Source organism: Dama dama, chromosome 30 (genome assembly GCF_033118175.1).
Source record: "Dama dama isolate Ldn47 chromosome 30, ASM3311817v1, whole genome shotgun sequence".
In the NCBI taxonomy this organism is placed as follows: domain Eukaryota; kingdom Metazoa; phylum Chordata; class Mammalia; order Artiodactyla; family Cervidae; genus Dama; species Dama dama.
The window spans coordinates 28341594-28360082 of NC_083710.1; the positions used below are offsets into that span (position 1 = coordinate 28341594).

Below are 18489 nucleotides of genomic sequence, written 5' to 3' on the forward strand. Positions count from 1 at the left end.
AGTTTGATACGTTTTTTTACATTTAGTTTTCCTATTAAAAATACATATATCAAACAAATGTAGAGAATCATATTTTGAACATCTGTGGACCCACCAATCAGCTTTAGTAGACCTTAACTTTTCTTAAACAGAACCTAAATTTATGTATTTTCCATTTACTTTGTGTTTTTATTAAAAATTTTTATTAAAGTTTGATTCACAATGTTGTGTTAGTTTCAGGTATATAGCAGAGTGATTCGGTTATACACATATATGTGTATGTGTGTGTGTGTGGGGGGGGGGCTTCCCCAATGGCTCAGCAGTAAAGAATCCACCTGCCAATTCAGGAGACGAAGGTTCGATCCTTATGTCTGGAAGCTCTCCTGGAGAAGGAAATGGCAGCCCACTCCAGTATTCCTGCCTGGGAAATCCCATGGCCAGAAGAGCCTGGCAGGCTACAATCTGTGGGGTCACAGAGTCAGACCCAGCTTAGTGACTAAACAACAACTATTTTTATATATTCTTTTCCAGATTCTTTTCCGTTACAGGTTTTTGCAAGATATTAAATTTAATTCCTTAACTATAACCTTTTGGTATTTTGTATTCTTTTCCTTCCCTATCCAGAAGTCACTATTATGAATTTGGCGTTTGTTACTCAGAGATTCTAAAGTTGACTCTTTGGGGCCTCCCCACTAAGGCAAGGGCTCTGTGTGATGGAACAGGAGCTGTGTCTTGTGGCAATAAAACCATAGTTTTGGAGCCATGGTGAGACTCATAAAGATTTGAAATGTGGCAGTGAAATCAGACTGCAGAGCCAGGGTTCCCAAATCCTAGATTCTTGACTAGTTGGAATTTCCCCAGGTGACGAGAAGGGACGGTGGACCCTGAAAGTCACTCATCAGGGTAAAGCTCAAACAGACATGGCTTGAGGAAATGTATCATTTAGGAGTAATGCTTTTCAAACATTTTTCGACTGTAACCCACAATAACAAATTTTGCAAAGTGACCCTCGATAATTGCGCGTGTGTGCACACACGCACACAGAACACATACCTCCAAATGAAGCATTTATATGAAATAATACCTATTCTTTCTTTGTTAGCTTCACTGCAATAGGGTCTGTTTTGTTTTTACAAAGGCAATTTGTCCCAATAAATTGATTTCCCAGGCCACTAATAGATCGGAGCAGTTAAAACAACAGCAGCAAACCCGGGTTTGCAAAACTGTGATTTGTTTCCTGGAGCAAAAGTTTTTTTAAAGGGTCTTTTAGTTTAACTCTACTGAACATCTTTATAAGTAGCTGTTTTCTACTGATGGCCTCAGCTTCAAGATTTATGCCACGATTTAGTAATAAAAAATTCTATGTAAAACTAAGCAGAATTCAGAGCTCTTTTGAGGTTCAGGTTATTCTGTGTCATGTTGCTTCTCCTCCTCAGAGCCCTTCATCCTCTTCAACGATTGCTTTAAGGCAGCCTGTCTCAATTAAGTAAACAGAGCTCGAACACAGTGACTTAACTATACTTTATAAATTCATGATTGTTAAGCCACAAAATCAACCTTTCCAAATAAAACTGAGTGTAAGTCAAACTGCCAGGAGAAAAAGAACAGCTATGGAGTCTTTAACTCTGCTTTCACCCTAGTTTACCCTCTGTCTGTATACAGGGCTAACTAAAGTCTACACAAGGAATAAAGTGATGTATGTACGTGTTGCTTCATGTTTATTGAATGTCACCCGTTTTTGTGTAACCAGACTGCCATCCTCTTCACAGAGCTTTGTTATTGTTGTTTCGTTGCTAAGTCATATCTTACTCTTTTGAGACCCCATGGACGATAGCCCGCCAGGCTCCTCCATCCATGGGATTACCCAGGCAAGGACACTGGAGCGCGTTGCCATTTCCTTCTCCAAGGGATCTTCCTGACCCAGGGATTGAACCCGTGTCTCCTGCATTGGCAGGCAGGTTCTTTACCATCTGAGCCACCAATAACCCCTCTTCACAGAGCTGCCTGATGATCATCATAAGAGCAAGGGTTGTGACAGCACCTCTGTCCAAAGACGTGTATGTAATTGAACCCAGAAAGGTGCAACTCCAGGGAGGCAAAGGGGAAAATTACATCTCATGCGTATTAAACACACAGTTGTTGGAGATGATGAACTAGATTGATTCCAAGATGCTAAAATGAGTCAGCTTTCTCCAAAATCCTACCAGCAACCACTTTACAAGGGAAACAAGGGAGCTGGTTTCTAAAACCTGGAAGAAGCTGAGGGTTTTGTTTAAGCCAGCTATTTTTTCACAGAAGAGGAAATGCAGAGCTACCTCAGGAAATTTAAATGGGACTGTTGAATAACTGGGGAGGAATGTCTCCTTGGGATGAGAAGGCAAAGAAAAGTTCAACTGATTTTCAGGGAGAATAACAAAAGTGACAGTGTGCATGTTGTGTGTGTGACTGTGTGTAACTTCTAGAACGTTCGGGTCTTATGACTCCTTTCTACTTTTAAGAATTATTGAGAACTCCAAAGAACCTTTGTTGATGTGGCTCATTTTTTTTTTTTTTTTTTGCACCATTTTAGGAATTAAGACTGAAAAGCTTAGAACATTTACTGACTTATTAAAGACAATGATAAACTCATTATATATTATTAGTAACATAAACATTTTTTATTTTTTTTAAAATCAATCTTTACCCCCCAATAGTGAAGAATGTTATTGTTTTGTATTTTTGCAAGTCTCCTTAATGCTTGGTTGACTATGGCACTTGGATTCTCATAACTGCTCGTGCAAACAATCTGTTGTGATCTGTTGTTTGGGTTGAAACACATGGGGGAAAGTTTAGTGCACCCAGATGTGTTAGTTGGAAAAGAAAGGGTCTCACAGTCCCCTGAAGGGGACTCTGGAACTTCCAGGGGTCCTTGGGTCACATTTTGAGAACCACCATCCTATAAAGTAGTTTGGAAGCATAAACGAGTGATAAGATTACTGTGTTAATCCCTCTGTTGTGTCCAACTCTTTGCGACCTGGTGGACTATAGTCTGCCAGACTCCTCTATCCATGAATTAGAACTGGAAGAGAGGAGCTCCTTCAGAGGTGTTGCAGTGATCAAGGGGAGAGGTCAGGTGGGGTGGGGCTTAGATGTTGGCAGAAATGGAGAGAAAGCTCCCAAACTTGAAAGATGTTTTGAAGGCAAAATTACCAAGACTTGGAATAGGGCATAAAAGAGAAGGAAGAGTCAAGATGACTAATAAGAGCTTTCTTTCTTTCTTTTTTTTTTTTTTTTTTTGGTGTCTGCCTTTATTATTATTATTTTTTGCCTTTATTATTTTTAATTAATTAATTTCTGGCTGTCCTGAGTCTTTGTTGCTGCACACGGGCTTTCTTAATTTCATCAAGCCCGAGCTACTCTGTTTGTGGCGTGCAGGCTTCCTCACTGCGAAGGCTTCTCTTGCCGTGGAGCATGGGTTCGTGGGCACTCGGGCTTCACTAGTTGCAGTTCACAGGCTCCGTTGCTGTGGCTCTCAGACTCTATCGTGTGGGCTCAGTAGCTGTGGCGCACGGGCTTATTTGCCCCATGGCATGTACGATCTTCCCAGAGCAGGGATTGAACCCACGTCTCCTGCATTGACAGGTGTATTCTTAATCACCGGACCACCAGGGACATCCTAAGTGTTTTCAAGTATAGAACATCTGAAAAATATTTTCTCCTTTACACCCAACCTTTGTCCTTTTCTGAAAATTATCCCAATGAAGTTCACTGAAATCTTTTTTTTTTTCCTCCCCCCAGAGTTGTCCTGCCCACCCCAGGGCTTTGGAGAAAGTCAACTGCTTCCCAGCCTGCACTGGTCACAGTCACTTCCAGAAGAAAGGGAAGACCTATGACGTCCCTGGGGACTTGGGACCTATGACCTCCCAAGGGGCGTCCTTGCTCACTTCGCTCGGGCCCTGCAGGCAGTGAAGGGCTGTGGGCCCAGCCCCTGTGTGCACCGGACGCCGGCAGTCCCCCCCTCTTATGCACTCCAGCACCCCCATCAGCTCCCTCTTCTCCTTCACCAGCCCGGCAGTGAAGAGACTGCTCGGCTGGAAGCAAGGAGATGAAGAGGAAAAGTGGGCGGAGAAGGCGGTGGACTCTTTAGTGAAGAAGTTAAAGAAGAAGAAAGGAGCCATGGACGAGCTGGAGAGGGCGCTCAGCTGCCCGGGGCAGCCCAGCAAGTGCGTGACCATCCCCCGCTCCCTGGACGGGCGGCTGCAGGTGTCCCACCGCAAGGGGCTGCCCCACGTCATCTACTGCCGCGTGTGGCGCTGGCCGGACCTGCAGTCTCACCACGAGCTGAAGCCGCTGGAGTGCTGCGAGTTCCCATTCGGCTCCAAGCAGAAAGAGGTGTGCATCAACCCCTACCACTACCGCCGCGTGGAGACGCCAGGTGGGTTTCCTTCGTGGTTTAACTGTGACAGGTAAGAGGGCGCGTCCGGTTAGTGGGGAGACACGGGCCACCGGCAGGAGAAGGAAGCCCCTCCCACCGCTGCAAGAGAGACAGAAGGAGGGAGGTTCAGTTTGGAGAAGCCCATCCAGAATTTTGTAGGCAGAATAACCTAGACAGAAGATCTTTCATTTCAGCATAGATGTAAGTTTTGTGTGATTTTGGAAAACGCCGTTTTATTTTGATGTATTTTCGAGTCATCGTCCAGTTCTTGAAAGGTCTGAATATGGTCTTCACATGATAAACAGTTTAAAAAAAAAATCTTTCTCCCCAACTCCTCCCCTTGAACTCAGCTGTACTGAACTAAACCAGCTGCACTCTCCCCACGCTAAAGTAAGCAGAGGTGTCTTCTAAACTAAGCAGATGATGGAAGAGTTGCTGGAAATCCTTCCAAGACTGAAAACAATGGCAGTGAGGGGAGATTGGCAGCTCTCTTAAATATGACTTTAAACATAGGAAAGTATTAATCCTAAAACGCTTCACACACGTGTGTGTGTAAGTCCGGTGTTCATCTTTGTTCCTTCACATTGGTGTAACAGTTTGACTGCTTTTCTCTTGGAATGGAGTGTTCCTGCAGCTACAGGGATGCAGTTTTTGCGGGAGCTTCGTCTCCCCATTCCTGGAGGGGCCGGCTCGTGCGCTCTGGGGAGCAGCCCATGTCCATTAGGAGGCGGTTCTGTCTAGGAACGCAGGTGGTGGGGGAGTCCAGCCTGCCACCTGGCTCCCTCCCAGATTCAGTTAACCTTGTAGCCATCCCTGTTAAGTCCTGCCCAGCCTAGAGCAATCTTAGTGAGGTGACCTTTCAGGCTCCTGAATCTTGCCATCATGCTGTTAAACTGATGTCAAGGATGTCACCTGCCTGAGCGTGGATGCTTCTCACAGTCATGTCACTCAGGATACAGGATGAGACCGTGATGAGAAAGGCCCACTTTCCTGGTGAATCCATTGTGCTTTCCCCTAGATCATATACCTCTTTGCTTTCTTCTCTTTCTTGCTTCTCTCTGGGCTTTCTTCATCTACTTTAAAAACACGTCATTAAGGAGTTTATGACAGAAACAACTTGATTGTTTTTTGTTTCTAAGATTTGAGTTATAGTAAGCATTCAGAATACATCCCATGAAAAATGTTCATCAGGGAATCATTTTCCTCTCCCTCAGTAATGTAGTTATTAGATGTGTTTGTAAGATGTATCAGGCATTCCTTTTGAACACTCGAAACCCTGATTTTAAAGGATTATTTGATGTTTTCATTTTTCATATTATGTGAGGTTGTTTCAGAAATAATAGTATGAATGTTTTTAATATGGCAGGTTTCATATCTTGGTAGTTTAGGTTTGAGTTTCCAATATGAAAGATAGCTAAATGTGGTATTAATTTTAAAGTGATGTTTAAGCTGTCTTTTTTTATTCCTAAATTTGACTTTTTCAATAAAAAGGCAAATTTTATATCTAGCTTTCTGGCCAAGCTTAAAGTCAATATTTTGAGAACAATGTAAGATGCTAATGTTCAGTAAGTTTGCTGGGTCCCTAATTGTCATAAAACTGAAGTTTTGCCTTTGAAATCTCTCATCTTTTGACCACCCATGCTTGGAACCTTGAAGGCTGCATTGTAGATTATTTTTTTCCTTCTCATAACCTACTAAAATAATCTATTTTAGTGCTTTTCAAACTATCTGCAGTGAAGCACCAGTTTTTAAAAAGCTTCCAATCCATCAAATAGCAATATTTTTACAATACAAATAAATTACTGGGCAGATGAAATTTTTAAAAGACTTAAAAATGCAAGCTTGATTTTAAAAAATACAACCTCAGTTTTTTTTCTTACTATTCAACAGATATAAAATTACTCTGTCAAGTGGCTATTAAGTTTCTAAACACAAACTTCCAGTTTGAATACTTGTATCTGTATGAACTGGCACCCAACAGCTGGTAAAATCTCACCAGTCCTCAGACCTTACTTTATGTGGCTTGCGTCTGGTAGAAGCGGTGCGAAAATGTTTTCGGGGCTCATAACGATTTTTCTTCATGCAGCCAGAGGTGATTTCAGTATAATTTCTCCTCTGTGTTAAATTTCCACACTTTATCCAAACCACATGACTTTTGAAAAAGATTCAAAAGCTTTTTTCAGCTTTGCCCTGCAGTCCCTTATAGACAGTTAATTCTTTCCATTATCTGCCCCCAGGTCATGCTTAGATAGTGTGGTATTTAAAAGGTAGCATCGTGTTAAGGGGTTTCCCAGGTGGTTCAGTGGGAAAGATTCCACCTGCTGGTGGAGGAGATGCCAGGGACTCAGGTTCGATCCCTGGGTTGAGAAGATCCTCTGGAGGAGGAAATGGTGACCCACTCCAGTATTCTTGCCTGGGACATCCCATGGACAGAGGAGCCTGGCGGGCTATAGTCCATGGGGTCACAAAGAATCAGATGCGACTGAACACACGTTGAGACCAATGTCTGTAAGCTCACTAGGTCTTATTTGCAAGCAGCAGTTGTCACACAGAAATAGAACTGAGTTGATTAAGAATAGCTATTGCTCTAGATTGAATGTCTGTGTCCCCCCAAATTCATACATTGAGAACTTCATGCCCAAGATGATATAGTATTAAGAGGCAATGCCTTTAGATGGCTAGATCATGAAGCCAGACCCCCATGAGTGGGATTAGTGTCCTTATAAAGGGGTCCCCAGAGAGACCTCTTGTCCCTTCCTGCATGAGGACACAGTGAGAAGGCAGCCTACAGCCCAGAGGGGGCTCTGCCCAGAACCTGACCAGGCTGCATCCCCATCGTGGACTGTCCAGCTCTGGGACTGTGAGAAAGAAATTTCTGTTGTTTATCAGCTTCCCAGTCTGTGGTCTATATGTTCTAGTAGCCCACAGCGGCTAAGACAGCTGTGGTTTGAGTGAAAGTATTTACAAATATGATCAATGCAATCCCAAGATTAACGGATCTTGTCAGGCTGAATTATAACTCTGATGATACTATCAGTTTTCCTTACAAATCTCCACTGCCTTTAGTTTTACTCAGATGATAGAAATACATTATCAAGATGTTTGTCTCAATAAAGACAAATTCATCTTCTCTTTTGGTGCCTCAGATCTGCAGGCCATGGAGGAATGAAGGTCTCTGCATTCAGATATGAGGAATTCTGTTTATCAATGTCAAGGATACCCTGTAGGTATATAAGAACTGAAATAACAGAGAGTATTCAAATTCTTCCTCCCAAAAAGAAAAGTGAGGGTTTATTTGATCATTGTTAACACTGTGCTCAAGAAGCATCAGTGAAAAATAAGCCATGTGCCATTTAGAGTGTCAGCCCCTCACTTTCAGAGTATTCATGAGGCAAGAAATCTTTTTATTCCTCTATATTCATGGAAGGAGATTGGATGGCTTATCGTCTATGTCATTTTTGCATCATGATATTGAGGATTGTTCTATAATGTTATAAGGCAATATATGCAAATACTGGCTTTTAAAGGAGGAAGAAATCACTGTTTCCCTGCCACCCTCATTTGTAGTGGTTTAGCTTAAAACTGTTCATCTGCCTCTTGGAGTTTATATTCTACCTGTAGAACTGAAAATTGTTGCTTGTTAAGAAGAGATAACTCTATGATAGTGGGTAAATGGTGGAATTTGTGATGGATATTATTGTTACCATACTGTTCTTATTGTCTGTTTACTCCAAAATATTTACTTTTTATGAAAGTGTTTATAGATACTTGCTTATGATAAGAAATCCATAGAGTGATTTGAAACAAGTGCTACCTCAGCTATCTCCAGGAACAATTTCTTTTAATCATTCTTGCTTGGTTCTTCTGCTAGCTCTCTCCATTATTACTAAAAAAAATAGATAATTCTAAATAATATGCTTATACATCTATTTCCAAATTTATCACTTTTAGCTAGTTTCATTGACTCTAACATAAAAGGTGAAGATTTAGTTAATTTATATCACCTTTATCCTTTCTTCCTTTTCTCAATCTATATTTTGGTTTATATTATATTATTATTTAAGTTAATATTATGTTATTTTTTGCTATTAATTTCCAGTGTGGAATTTGGGGGTTCAAATTTTTTCCCTTTAGGAGATTATTAGTCCATTGCCTTTTAAAAAATTATTTTATTTTTTGGTTGAACCAGATCTTCGTTGCAGTGCAAGACTTCTTACTGCAGAGGCTTCTCTTGTTGCAGAGCATGGGTTCTAGAGCTGGGACTTCAGTAGCTTTGGCACATGGGCTTAGTTGTTCCACATCATGTGGGATCTAGTTGCTGGCTCAAGGATCGAACCCATGTCCCCTGCATTGGCAGGCAGATTGTTAACCACTGGACCACCAGAGAAGTCCAGTCTGTTGCCTTTCGCTGTCCAGCATGGATGACAGGAAGTCATAAATCATTTTCTCATGTCCTTGTGGTGACTTTGAGGTGCTCCTCTGGGAGCTTTTCAGTCTGTCCTTAGATGTTTGAAATTCAAGATGGCATGACTATGATAGATCTTTTTTTCACTCATTGGGCTGTATACTGTGTGGCTGTTTTCAATCTGATGACACAGATCCTTCTTCGGGCTCCGAGACATTTTCCCCTGTTGTTTCTTTCATCACTTCCTCTGTCTGTTTTCCCTGTTTCTCCTTCTGCAACTTAGGTTGGTCCCAGCTCATCCCTCAACAACACTCCATGGGATAACTTCTTTTTGCCAAGCCTGGGGACACTTCAGAAGTCAGTGGGCACTAGGGATGTCTGACCAATGCTTGCTCTTGAGAATTGCATCTGTCCTTGTTTTTGTGTTGAATCAGGAGCAAAATCACTCATGTTCTTTTTAAAGTAGGGAACCCAGAGGGAAACATACTAAAATGAACAGATAAGTTCTCTATTACTGCTTCATCTTCTACTTATTCACTTTTATTATTATTCACTGTTCATCTTTTCCTTTATAATTTTTAGTTACCTTTAAATCTTTCTGGTAAAGACAAGTAGAATATTTTTACTTAACCAGCACCATGGAGCCTAAAAATGTAGGCTAGTCATCTAAATAATTCAACACAGTTCCAGAGGTATTAATATCTGAATAAAAATATCCAGGGCATGACTTGGGGTTTCATCATGAGCAATGGAAACTGATTTTGATTAAAAAAAAAGAAAGAAAGAAAAAACACTTTAATGGCAGAATCAGAAGAAGAGGTGAACGATTAGATCCCCAGGTGAGGTAACAGGGCTGCTCTAGTCCTTTCTGCTGTGGGAATGAATAGGCAGTTCTTAGACTACTAACAACAGGAGGATTCTCCTCTAAACTTTTCCTAAATTGGCTGTGAGGAGTGAAACCATTGCTTTAGCTTGATTGCCAAGCTCCCTTTTGGAGGAGAGATGGGACCATCGTGGACAGCGCCACGAGGAGCCCACAGAATGATGGGCCACGAGGAGCCCACAGAATGATGGGCAGGTAGTGGCCCGAGTGGACAGGCAGCAGCAGCCCGCGTCCACTCTGTATTCGGGGGACGCCGAAACGAGGATCTGATGCATCGGTTCTTCCTCCCCCAGTGCTGCCGCCCGTGCTGGTACCCCGACACAGCGAGTACAACCCGCAGCTCAGCCTCCTGGCCAAGTTCCGCAGCGCCTCCCTGCACAGCGAGCCTCTCATGCCGCACAACGCTACCTACCCCGACTCCTTCCAGCAGCCTCCGTGCCCGGCCTTCCCGCCGTCGCCCGGGGCCCCGTTCCCGCCGTCCCCGTGCACGGCCGGCTACCCCCACTCCCCGGGCAGCCCCTCGGAGCCGGAGAGCCCCTTCCAGCACTCAGGTCAGTGCCGGCCGCGGTCTCCTGGGATGCGAGCCAACGCGCTTGTGTGGGCGGGGCCATCGTGAGCATCATTTGTCAGTTGCAGTTCAAACCGCAGGCTCTAGGGGGCCCTTGGACCCCACCCTCTTGATCAGGACTCAATCCATTTTGGAGCAGTTATCAGTTTCTTTTTTTCTTTTTTAAAAATTTTTATTGGGGTGTAACTGATTTACAGTGTTGGTTGATTTACAGTGTTGGTTAATTTCAAGTGTATAGCAAAGTGAATCTGTTACACATATACATATTCCATTCTCTTTTAGATTCTTTCCCCATATAGGTCATTATAGTGTATTGAATAGAGTTCCCTGTGCTATACAGTAGGTCCTTATTAATTAGATATTTTATATATAGTAGTGTGTATATATATGTATGTATGTGTGTATCAATCCCAATCTTCCAATTTATCCTCCCCTCTCTACCCCCAGTAACCATAAGTTTTTTTTCATAAGTTTATTTTTTACATGTGTAACTCTATTTCTGTTCTATAGATGAGTTCCTTTGTAGCCTTTTTTTAGATGCCACATATAAGCAATATCATATGATATTTGTCTTTCTCTGACTTGCTTCACTTGGTATGAGTTATCAGTTTCTTCTAGTAAAATAAGGAATATCAGGAGCTGACAAGTTCCTGCAGACATGCATGAATGCATCTGGTGCTAGCTGCTGCCATCCACCTCATTCAGGTCTTCCTATGCTCATTTATTTAACAGATATTTATTGAGCTCTTATTATCTGCAAGCCTTGCCTGGGGTGCAGGAGCTCTGAGAAACTAGATGGATTTGAACATCATCCTTGGGAATTTCCAGGGATTTTTCCTTTTTAATTTAAGGAATTAGAAGTAAGATTATAAAATACTTTTCTAACATAACCAGGAAGACGTGGCCTGAGGGCAGGCAGTGTAGGGGAATCAGTGGTAGGCCTCTTCTCTGGCTGCCTCTATCAGCAATCCAAGGGAGTCCTTTCCTTCAAAAGATGGGTCTAAGTCAGGTAACGAAGGAGAGATTGACATACCTTGTGAGAGTGAGATAAAGAATATCCCCAGCTCACAAGTTCCTATAGGTGTTATCTGGTTGCTCAGGTGTGTCCGACTCTTTGTGACCCTGTGGACTGTAGCCCACCAGGCTTCTCTGTCCATGGGATTTCCCAGGCAAGAGTCCTGAAGTGGGTTGCCATTTCCTTCTCCAAGGGACCTTCTCAACCCAGGGATTGAACCCATGTCTCGTGCACTGTCAGGCAGATTCTTCACCACTGAGCCACATGGGAAGCCCTCTTAAGGGTGTGCACAAATGCATTTGGTGCATCTGCTGCGACCTGCCTCTCCTGTCTTCCCATAGTCATTTATTGAGTTGGCCAAAAAGTTTGTAGGGGTTTTTCTGTAACATCCTAAAGAAAAACCTGAACTAACTTTTTGGCCAACCCATTATTTGACAGTTATTTGTCAAGCTCTTTTTGTGTGCAAGCATTGCCTTAGGGTTCGGAATGGAGGATTAAAATGTTTATTGAAATTGCTCCTGTCCTTAGAAAACTTATAAAATGTGGGATGATAAGGGAGTTGTCCCACCTCTTCGCTTCTGAGTTATACCGTCAGTCATTCCTTTTGCCCTTCAACAATACATCTGCTATTTTCCCTGTGCATCTACTGTCAAGTCTATCACACCATGTTTGTCATTTCCTGCCAGTCTGTTTCCACCACTCAGAGGTCAGCCGCCTTCTCTTTTGTGTGTCCAGCACAAAGAATCCACCTGCAATGCAGGAGACCCCAGTTCGATTCCTGGGTTGGGAAGATCCCCCAGAGAAGGGGTAGGCTACCCACTCGAGTATTCATGGCTTCCCTGGTGGCTCAGATGGTAAGGAATCCGCCTACACAACTGAGCGACTGAACAACACCAACAAAGGTTTGTGGTGGATTTCCTTCCAATTTGTGTCCTTGTAAATAGGACATAATAAATAGATAAATGTTGCTCAACTTTAAGGTTCATACAGACCATGTGGTGATCTTATATAAATGCAAATTTTATTCCCTGCAACTGAAGTGGCTTCTAAGAATCTGCATTCCTAAGAAGTTCCTGGATTGCTGAAGGGGGCTGTGGTCCCAGGAACCACACCAAGAAGGGAGTGTCTAAAGGACTTTACTATTCAACATATCTCAGGGGGAATTCTTTCATAAGTGAAGGTCCATTTGGAAACCAAATAATAACCCCCTAATTTATCTGTTTTGTAAGTTTATATTTTAGTGCTTATAAGAACACACTCTAAAAAAAAAAGAACACACTCTAGATACAAGAATTATTAGGATACGCAAAGAAAAGAAAGATACTATAATCAATAGAAAGGTAGAAAAAGAATATGATTTGCAAAGAAAGAACTCTGAAATTGGGTTTCTGAATTTACTGGCAACTTACTTTGAAAAATTTGGGGTGAAAACATAACATTCATCAATTTCCTAATGAATTAGACCTCTCCCTTTAAAGTATATTTATGCCATGAAATAATAATCCCATATATACACAAAGAAGAATGTGAGTCTGTGTGGAATTTTTTTTCTTTCTTAACAATTTTAAATCATATGCAGTATTTTTGCTTTGATTTTTTATCATATCCAAACAATTATTTTTATCTTTAGTTCTCTGGAAAAGGATACTCTTTACTATAGGAATTCAGTTTGGCAGTAAAATGCTGTCTCTCAGCTGTGAAGATGACATGACCCTCTAACTTCCTTTTAGCTGTGTTTCCTTTGGATAGGGGGATGAAGTTTGCACAGATCCACTCATACCAATGTTGCCTGGCCCCTCAAAACTAATAAACTTATTTACAAAGATTCCAGCCTTGGGAGAGTCATCAGGACATCAGCCCCTGTTCCCAGGTACGTGGACCAGATGAGCAGCCTGCAAGCAGCTTCCGTGAAAGAGGCAAGTTTGGAAACAACTCACAGCATTGTGCTGGTTCTCATATCCAGCCTTTGGGGAACAGTGGTCTCCTTGCTTTCCTGGTGGAGTCGTGAGCTGGGAGGTCCCGGGCGTGGTGGTAGTGATGTCCTGTCTGATGCACTTCTGTTTCAGATTTTCGGCCAGTTTGCTACGAGGAGCCGCAGCACTGGTGCTCCGTCGCCTACTACGAACTGAACAACCGCGTCGGGGAGACATTCCAGGCTTCCTCCCGAAGTGTGCTGATCGATGGATTCACAGACCCTTCAAATAACAGGAACAGATTCTGTCTCGGACTTCTTTCTAACGTAAACAGAAACTCAACAATAGAAAATACCAGAAGACACATAGGAAAGGGTAAAGGCACATGTGTAATCCACTTCATATCTTCTTCTGAGCTAACACACAGAAATGAGCCATGGGTTGGCAGCATGGCCTAGTGGGATGTTCCCAGGGCTGGGAGCTGGGAGACTGTGCTGGGGATACTGTTGGGAAGCGCGTGAGAACTTTTGGGGTCTTTTAGTGCCTCCCCCTCTGAGGTAGGCACAGCATCTTCTGGGAGGTGGCGTAGGGTGGGTGTTAGGAAGATGAACAAGACGAGAAATACAAAGACAGGATGAAATGACTGAAGAGATGTAGCATGAATTATTTTTGAGTAGCCTGAAATGCTAAATAGGATGACTTCTGAAGAAGAGGAATCTGTATCAGGTAAAGTTACTTTTAGAGACAGAGAAGGGAGCTCTTTAAAAAATCAGTGACTTGTCTGTCTGGAAGCCTTTGATAGGGGGTTGGGGTTTTCTCGTGTCCAGGCACTTTTACAACAGCTGAAGAGGCACAGGCCTCGCTCGGGTCTGGAAATGACGCCTTTGGAACCCACCTCATTGGTGTGATTGTCTCAGCCTAGCCTGAGGCCTGGTTGAGGATCTTTAAGTTACTTTTCTTTGTTTATTTTTGACTGTGCTGAGTCTTCGTTGCTTCGCGCGCTTTTCTCTGGTTGTGGCGATCAGGGGCTACTCTCTAGTTTCGGTCCACAGGCTTCTCATTGCCGGCGATTCTCTGGTTGTGGAGCACCGGCTCTAGGGCGCAAGGGCTTCAGTAGTTGCGGCTCCCGGGCTCTCGAGCACAGGCTCAGTAGCTGTGGCCCACGGGCTTAGTTGCTCCTCGGCATGTGGGATCTTCCCAGACTGAGGATGGAACCTGTGCCTCCTGCATTGTCAGGAAGGAAGGCACCAGGGAAGCCCTCATATTTTCTTTTCTATCCAAAGAGTTGGCAGTCGGAATGATGCGTGGTTGTCCCCTGAAATCACAGATGTAAAGAAGCTTTGGGGTCATTTGATCTTTTTTCTCCCCGTCCAGCACTTACACCACCTTGGGGAGTAGCCACAAGCCTTTTCTTTTAAGTTTCCAGGGAAGAACCCTTATTTCATGTGTGATGCAATCTGCGTTTGTCCTATCTCCCAAATGTCTCCTGTTGTCAACCTACAGACCATCGATTAGACGCAGGCTGAATTTGTTCACTGATGTTAACCCTTAATAGTGACAGTTACTTTATCTTATCCTGTATCTTCCCATAGTGGCTCTGTGGTGGCTTATGAGAAGCCTTTGTAGAGAATGATAAATGAAAAAGAGAAAGTCAGAAGCTGGGGGTGAGTCAGGGAGATGAGTACAAATATGTCCCTCAGAATTAGCACTGTGATTATGACTGTGGTTAAAATTTTCCCCTAGGCTCCCAGAGAGTTCAGAAAACAGAAACTTAATCTGTAACTTCTATCCCAAGAGGGAAATATAGTCATTCCTCAAAGGAACTGATTACTTTTGACTTCTTAAATTTTTCAGGATGGTTTTACTTTGAAACGATTTTTATAAGAATCTTCAGGTGATCTAAAGATAGAATGTTAAAATGTGCTGCCGTAGAGCCATTTGCTGCAGGGCTTTGCAGATTGGTCTGCACGAGAGACTTCTACTTAAGCCACTTGATCTAAAAATAGAATTAAAATATGCAGAGAGTGTTGAATACCTTCTGGGAAGCTTTCTGAAAGCAGCTTGTTCAAGGTGCTGCTGATGTGGACAGACAGATGTGGAGGGCTGGTGTCATGTTACTAACTGAGAGATAATCTACAGGGTTAAAAAAACATCAGAGCAAGAGCCAGAGAGCCTAGGAAATGCTCACCTGGATGGAAGGACACCCCACCCTCAACAGGGTGCCCAAGGCAAAGGCACAGTTTTCTCAGAAAGCTGCTTTGGAATTGCCTTAATGTGGGGGAAAAAAAAGACGGGGAAGCTACAAGACATGCCGTAAAGCATGGCATGGGATATTTCCAAAGCAAGAGTGATTGGTCTTCTTTGAGGTCAGGGGGACCTCTCTCAGGGGCTCCTGTGGCTTCCCTTGTTCTGAGCTGCATGGCTTCCTGGAGCACCAGCCTGAGTAAGTTTGCAGCCAAACACACCCCAAGGTTAGGGAGTGAGTTAGCTTGTTAATTAACTAACTAACTAATTCTGTAACTGCGGAGTTAGTTATGGGAGGTGCTCAAACTTCAGAGATACGCATTCATCTGACAAATATTTATTGAGCATCCACTCTGGGCCAAACGATTCTGCCACTCGGGATATAGCAATGGGAAACAACCGAAACAAAAAACTCCTGGCTTCTTGGATTACCTACTACTAAAGAAAGACAAACAAGAAATTTTATACACACATACACACACACATACACATAGGGGGCTTCCCAGGAGGCACTAGTGGTAAAGAGCTCACCACCCAATGCTGAAGATGTAAGAAACATGGGTTCCATCTGTGGGTCAGGAAGATCCCCTGGAGGAGGACGTGGCAATCCACTCCAGTATTCTTGCCTGGAGAATCCATGGACAGGGGAGTCTGGCTGGTTACAGTCCACAGGGTCACAAACAGTTGGACACTTCCTGAAGTGACTTGGCACACACTCATGCATACACACACACACACACACACACGGTCAAATGATAAGTATCTAGAGAAAAACAAAGGAGGGGAAGAGAATGCGGGAGCTAGACAAGCAGGCTTCCTAAGGAAGTGACACCTGAGTCGAGAGCTAAAGAGGGAATCGGCAGTGTGGGTACCTTTCCGAGCAAAGGGAACAGCATGTGCAAGGGCCCTGGAACCTGCCTGGCACAGTGTGAGGAACAGCAGCAACGCCAGGGTGAGTGGAACAGAGTGAGCAAGGGGGCAAGGAAGTCATAGAGGAGGAGGGGACAGGACCAGGTCTCATGGCCTGGGAGCCATGCAGAGTGCTTTAGCTTTGCCTGTGTGACACAAGAAGGTGGAGTTAAGTTGGAGTTTATAGATCTGAGTTTTCGCTTCAAAAGGATCCCCTAGCTGTTATATCGAGATGAGACTGTGGGATGTGGGGGGTAAGATACCTATAAAGATTCTTTTTGTTATAGTTAATAGTGCGCCTTTTCTCCCCTCAGTAGTTATCAGTTGCTTTGAGGTCACTTCCGGTTTGTGTTTGTTGCCACTTAGGGAAGATGGCGGTCCACTAGAGCAGATCCGTGCCTCCACCCCGTCAGCGGCGCGTGTGCTTTGAGCTTTTGTCTGTGGTGGTGATGGGTCACGTGCGGACTCGCCTGTGCTGTTTCAGCCTGCTCTCCATCTGATGCGACGCACCGTGAGGCAGAGGGCTTGGCACGAAGCCTTTCTCTGTAACCTTGCAACAGTTAACACGTCTATTGCTTTGACCTCTCTGGCCAAGAGCTTTAAATAGCCATTAGCAAGTTAGCACTAGAATCTCAGAGGCTGCACCTTCAGTATCAGAGGCAGGACCTCAAAGAACCTGGAACACTGCCTTCTAACCTGAGGTCTGTCCATACTCTTCCTTAAAAACCAGGCACACTGCCTGAACTCTTCTGAATGACTCAGCCACCCCCACAGATTCCCAAATCTGAGAGGCACCCTGGCAGGCACTTACACATATTATTGCTTTATAGTCACTCTACAAGTTAGGGTTTCTTAGACCCATTTTACAGGTGAGGCAACAGAAGCTCAGAAGAGTTCAGAAGCTTATCCATGGTCCCACAAGTGACACAGATTTTGCACCCATGGCTCTGTCTCTCAGGCCCAGTTGCTTCCTTCTGCTGGAGGGGAAGGACCCTCCTGCTTTTTCATCTCAGCACCCCTCTTAGTTCAGTGCTTGAGGAATTGAATCTTTTGATATGGAATGAAAATGATTGTCATATGCCACAGCCACAGTATGTCATAATCAACTCTGAGATGTTGAAATAAGGCCCTCATTTTGTACTGCAGTGATGAAATTTTACAGTCATTTACTTTAAAAATGTAAATCAGAAAAGATTTTGTGTTTTCCCCCCAAGAATACTCTAGAAAAGCCGTCCCACACTGAGTTACACTGAGTTCCATGGGAGGATTATTAGTATCTTTATAGGGAAAAAAAGATGAAGAACTGCTGACATAATCACACCTGTCTGTGACTGCGCAAAATAAAGCCAAGGTTATTTCCTGAGGTTTGGGGAATGACGGAATAGCCAGTTTGGGTCACTGGAGTGTACAGTGTGTCTGCTTTTTTAGAGTGGCTTTTAGGATGGCCCTGGTTTCCAAATAATGAGGAAAGCCGCAGTCTTGAAAGGACTGCCTGAGCATATGTGTGCTCTTACGGTCATTGAGGTCAGGTTATGTTTCTTAGAAATGCACAACGTAATATAACCCAAGTCAATAGCAGTGTTCTTCCTGAGCACCTGTGACTGTGCTGTCCCTGCAGCCAGCACCACTGACCCACGTAAGGAGCTGCTCCGAGTTCTCGGTGTGAAAGAAGACTTGCGGCAGGACGGACGCGTTTCTTCTTTGCAGCTGCAGACGAGCTGCGTGTGTCCTGGCTGCTGGCTGTCCTTCCTCCCGTGGGAGAAGGAAGGGGTAACCGATAATTCCTGAGGCATTAGCCCCACGTATTGAACTTACCGGGACTTCCCAGGTGACACTAGTGGTAAACAACCCACCTGCCGCCACAGGAGACATAAGAGACGTGGGTTTGATCCCTGGATCGGGAGGATCCGTGGAGAAGGAAATGGCAACCCACTCCAGTATTCTTGCCTGGAGAATCCCATGGACAGAGGAGCTTGGTTGGCTACAGTCCATGGGGTTGAAAAGAGTCAGACACAGCTGAAATGACCTAGCACACATACATGCACATTGAATGAGGCAAACCTGGACCTTCCCAGACATAATTATCATAGATTTCAAATCATCGAATTGCTTTGGGAATTAGTTTTTCACTTTTTTATGAAACTTTATTTTCTTGTACA

At 43.7% G+C, this 18489-nt stretch overlaps 1 protein-coding gene across 3 annotated transcripts in view; it reads left to right on the forward strand.

The window, feature by feature from the left end:
• SMAD9 (SMAD family member 9) overlaps positions 1–18489 on the forward strand; it is a 71683-nt gene that overhangs the window by 41618 nt on the left and 11576 nt on the right. For all 3 annotated transcript variants that reach the window (XM_061133381.1, XM_061133380.1, XM_061133379.1), the window contains exons 2-4: positions 3757–4393; positions 9975–10232; positions 13331–13552. In XM_061133381.1, coding sequence (XP_060989364.1) covers positions 3982–4393; positions 9975–10232; positions 13331–13552 — 892 coding nt within the window. In that variant the 5' untranslated portion in view covers positions 3757–3981. The remainder of the gene's footprint in view (positions 1–3756; positions 4394–9974; positions 10233–13330; positions 13553–18489) is intronic.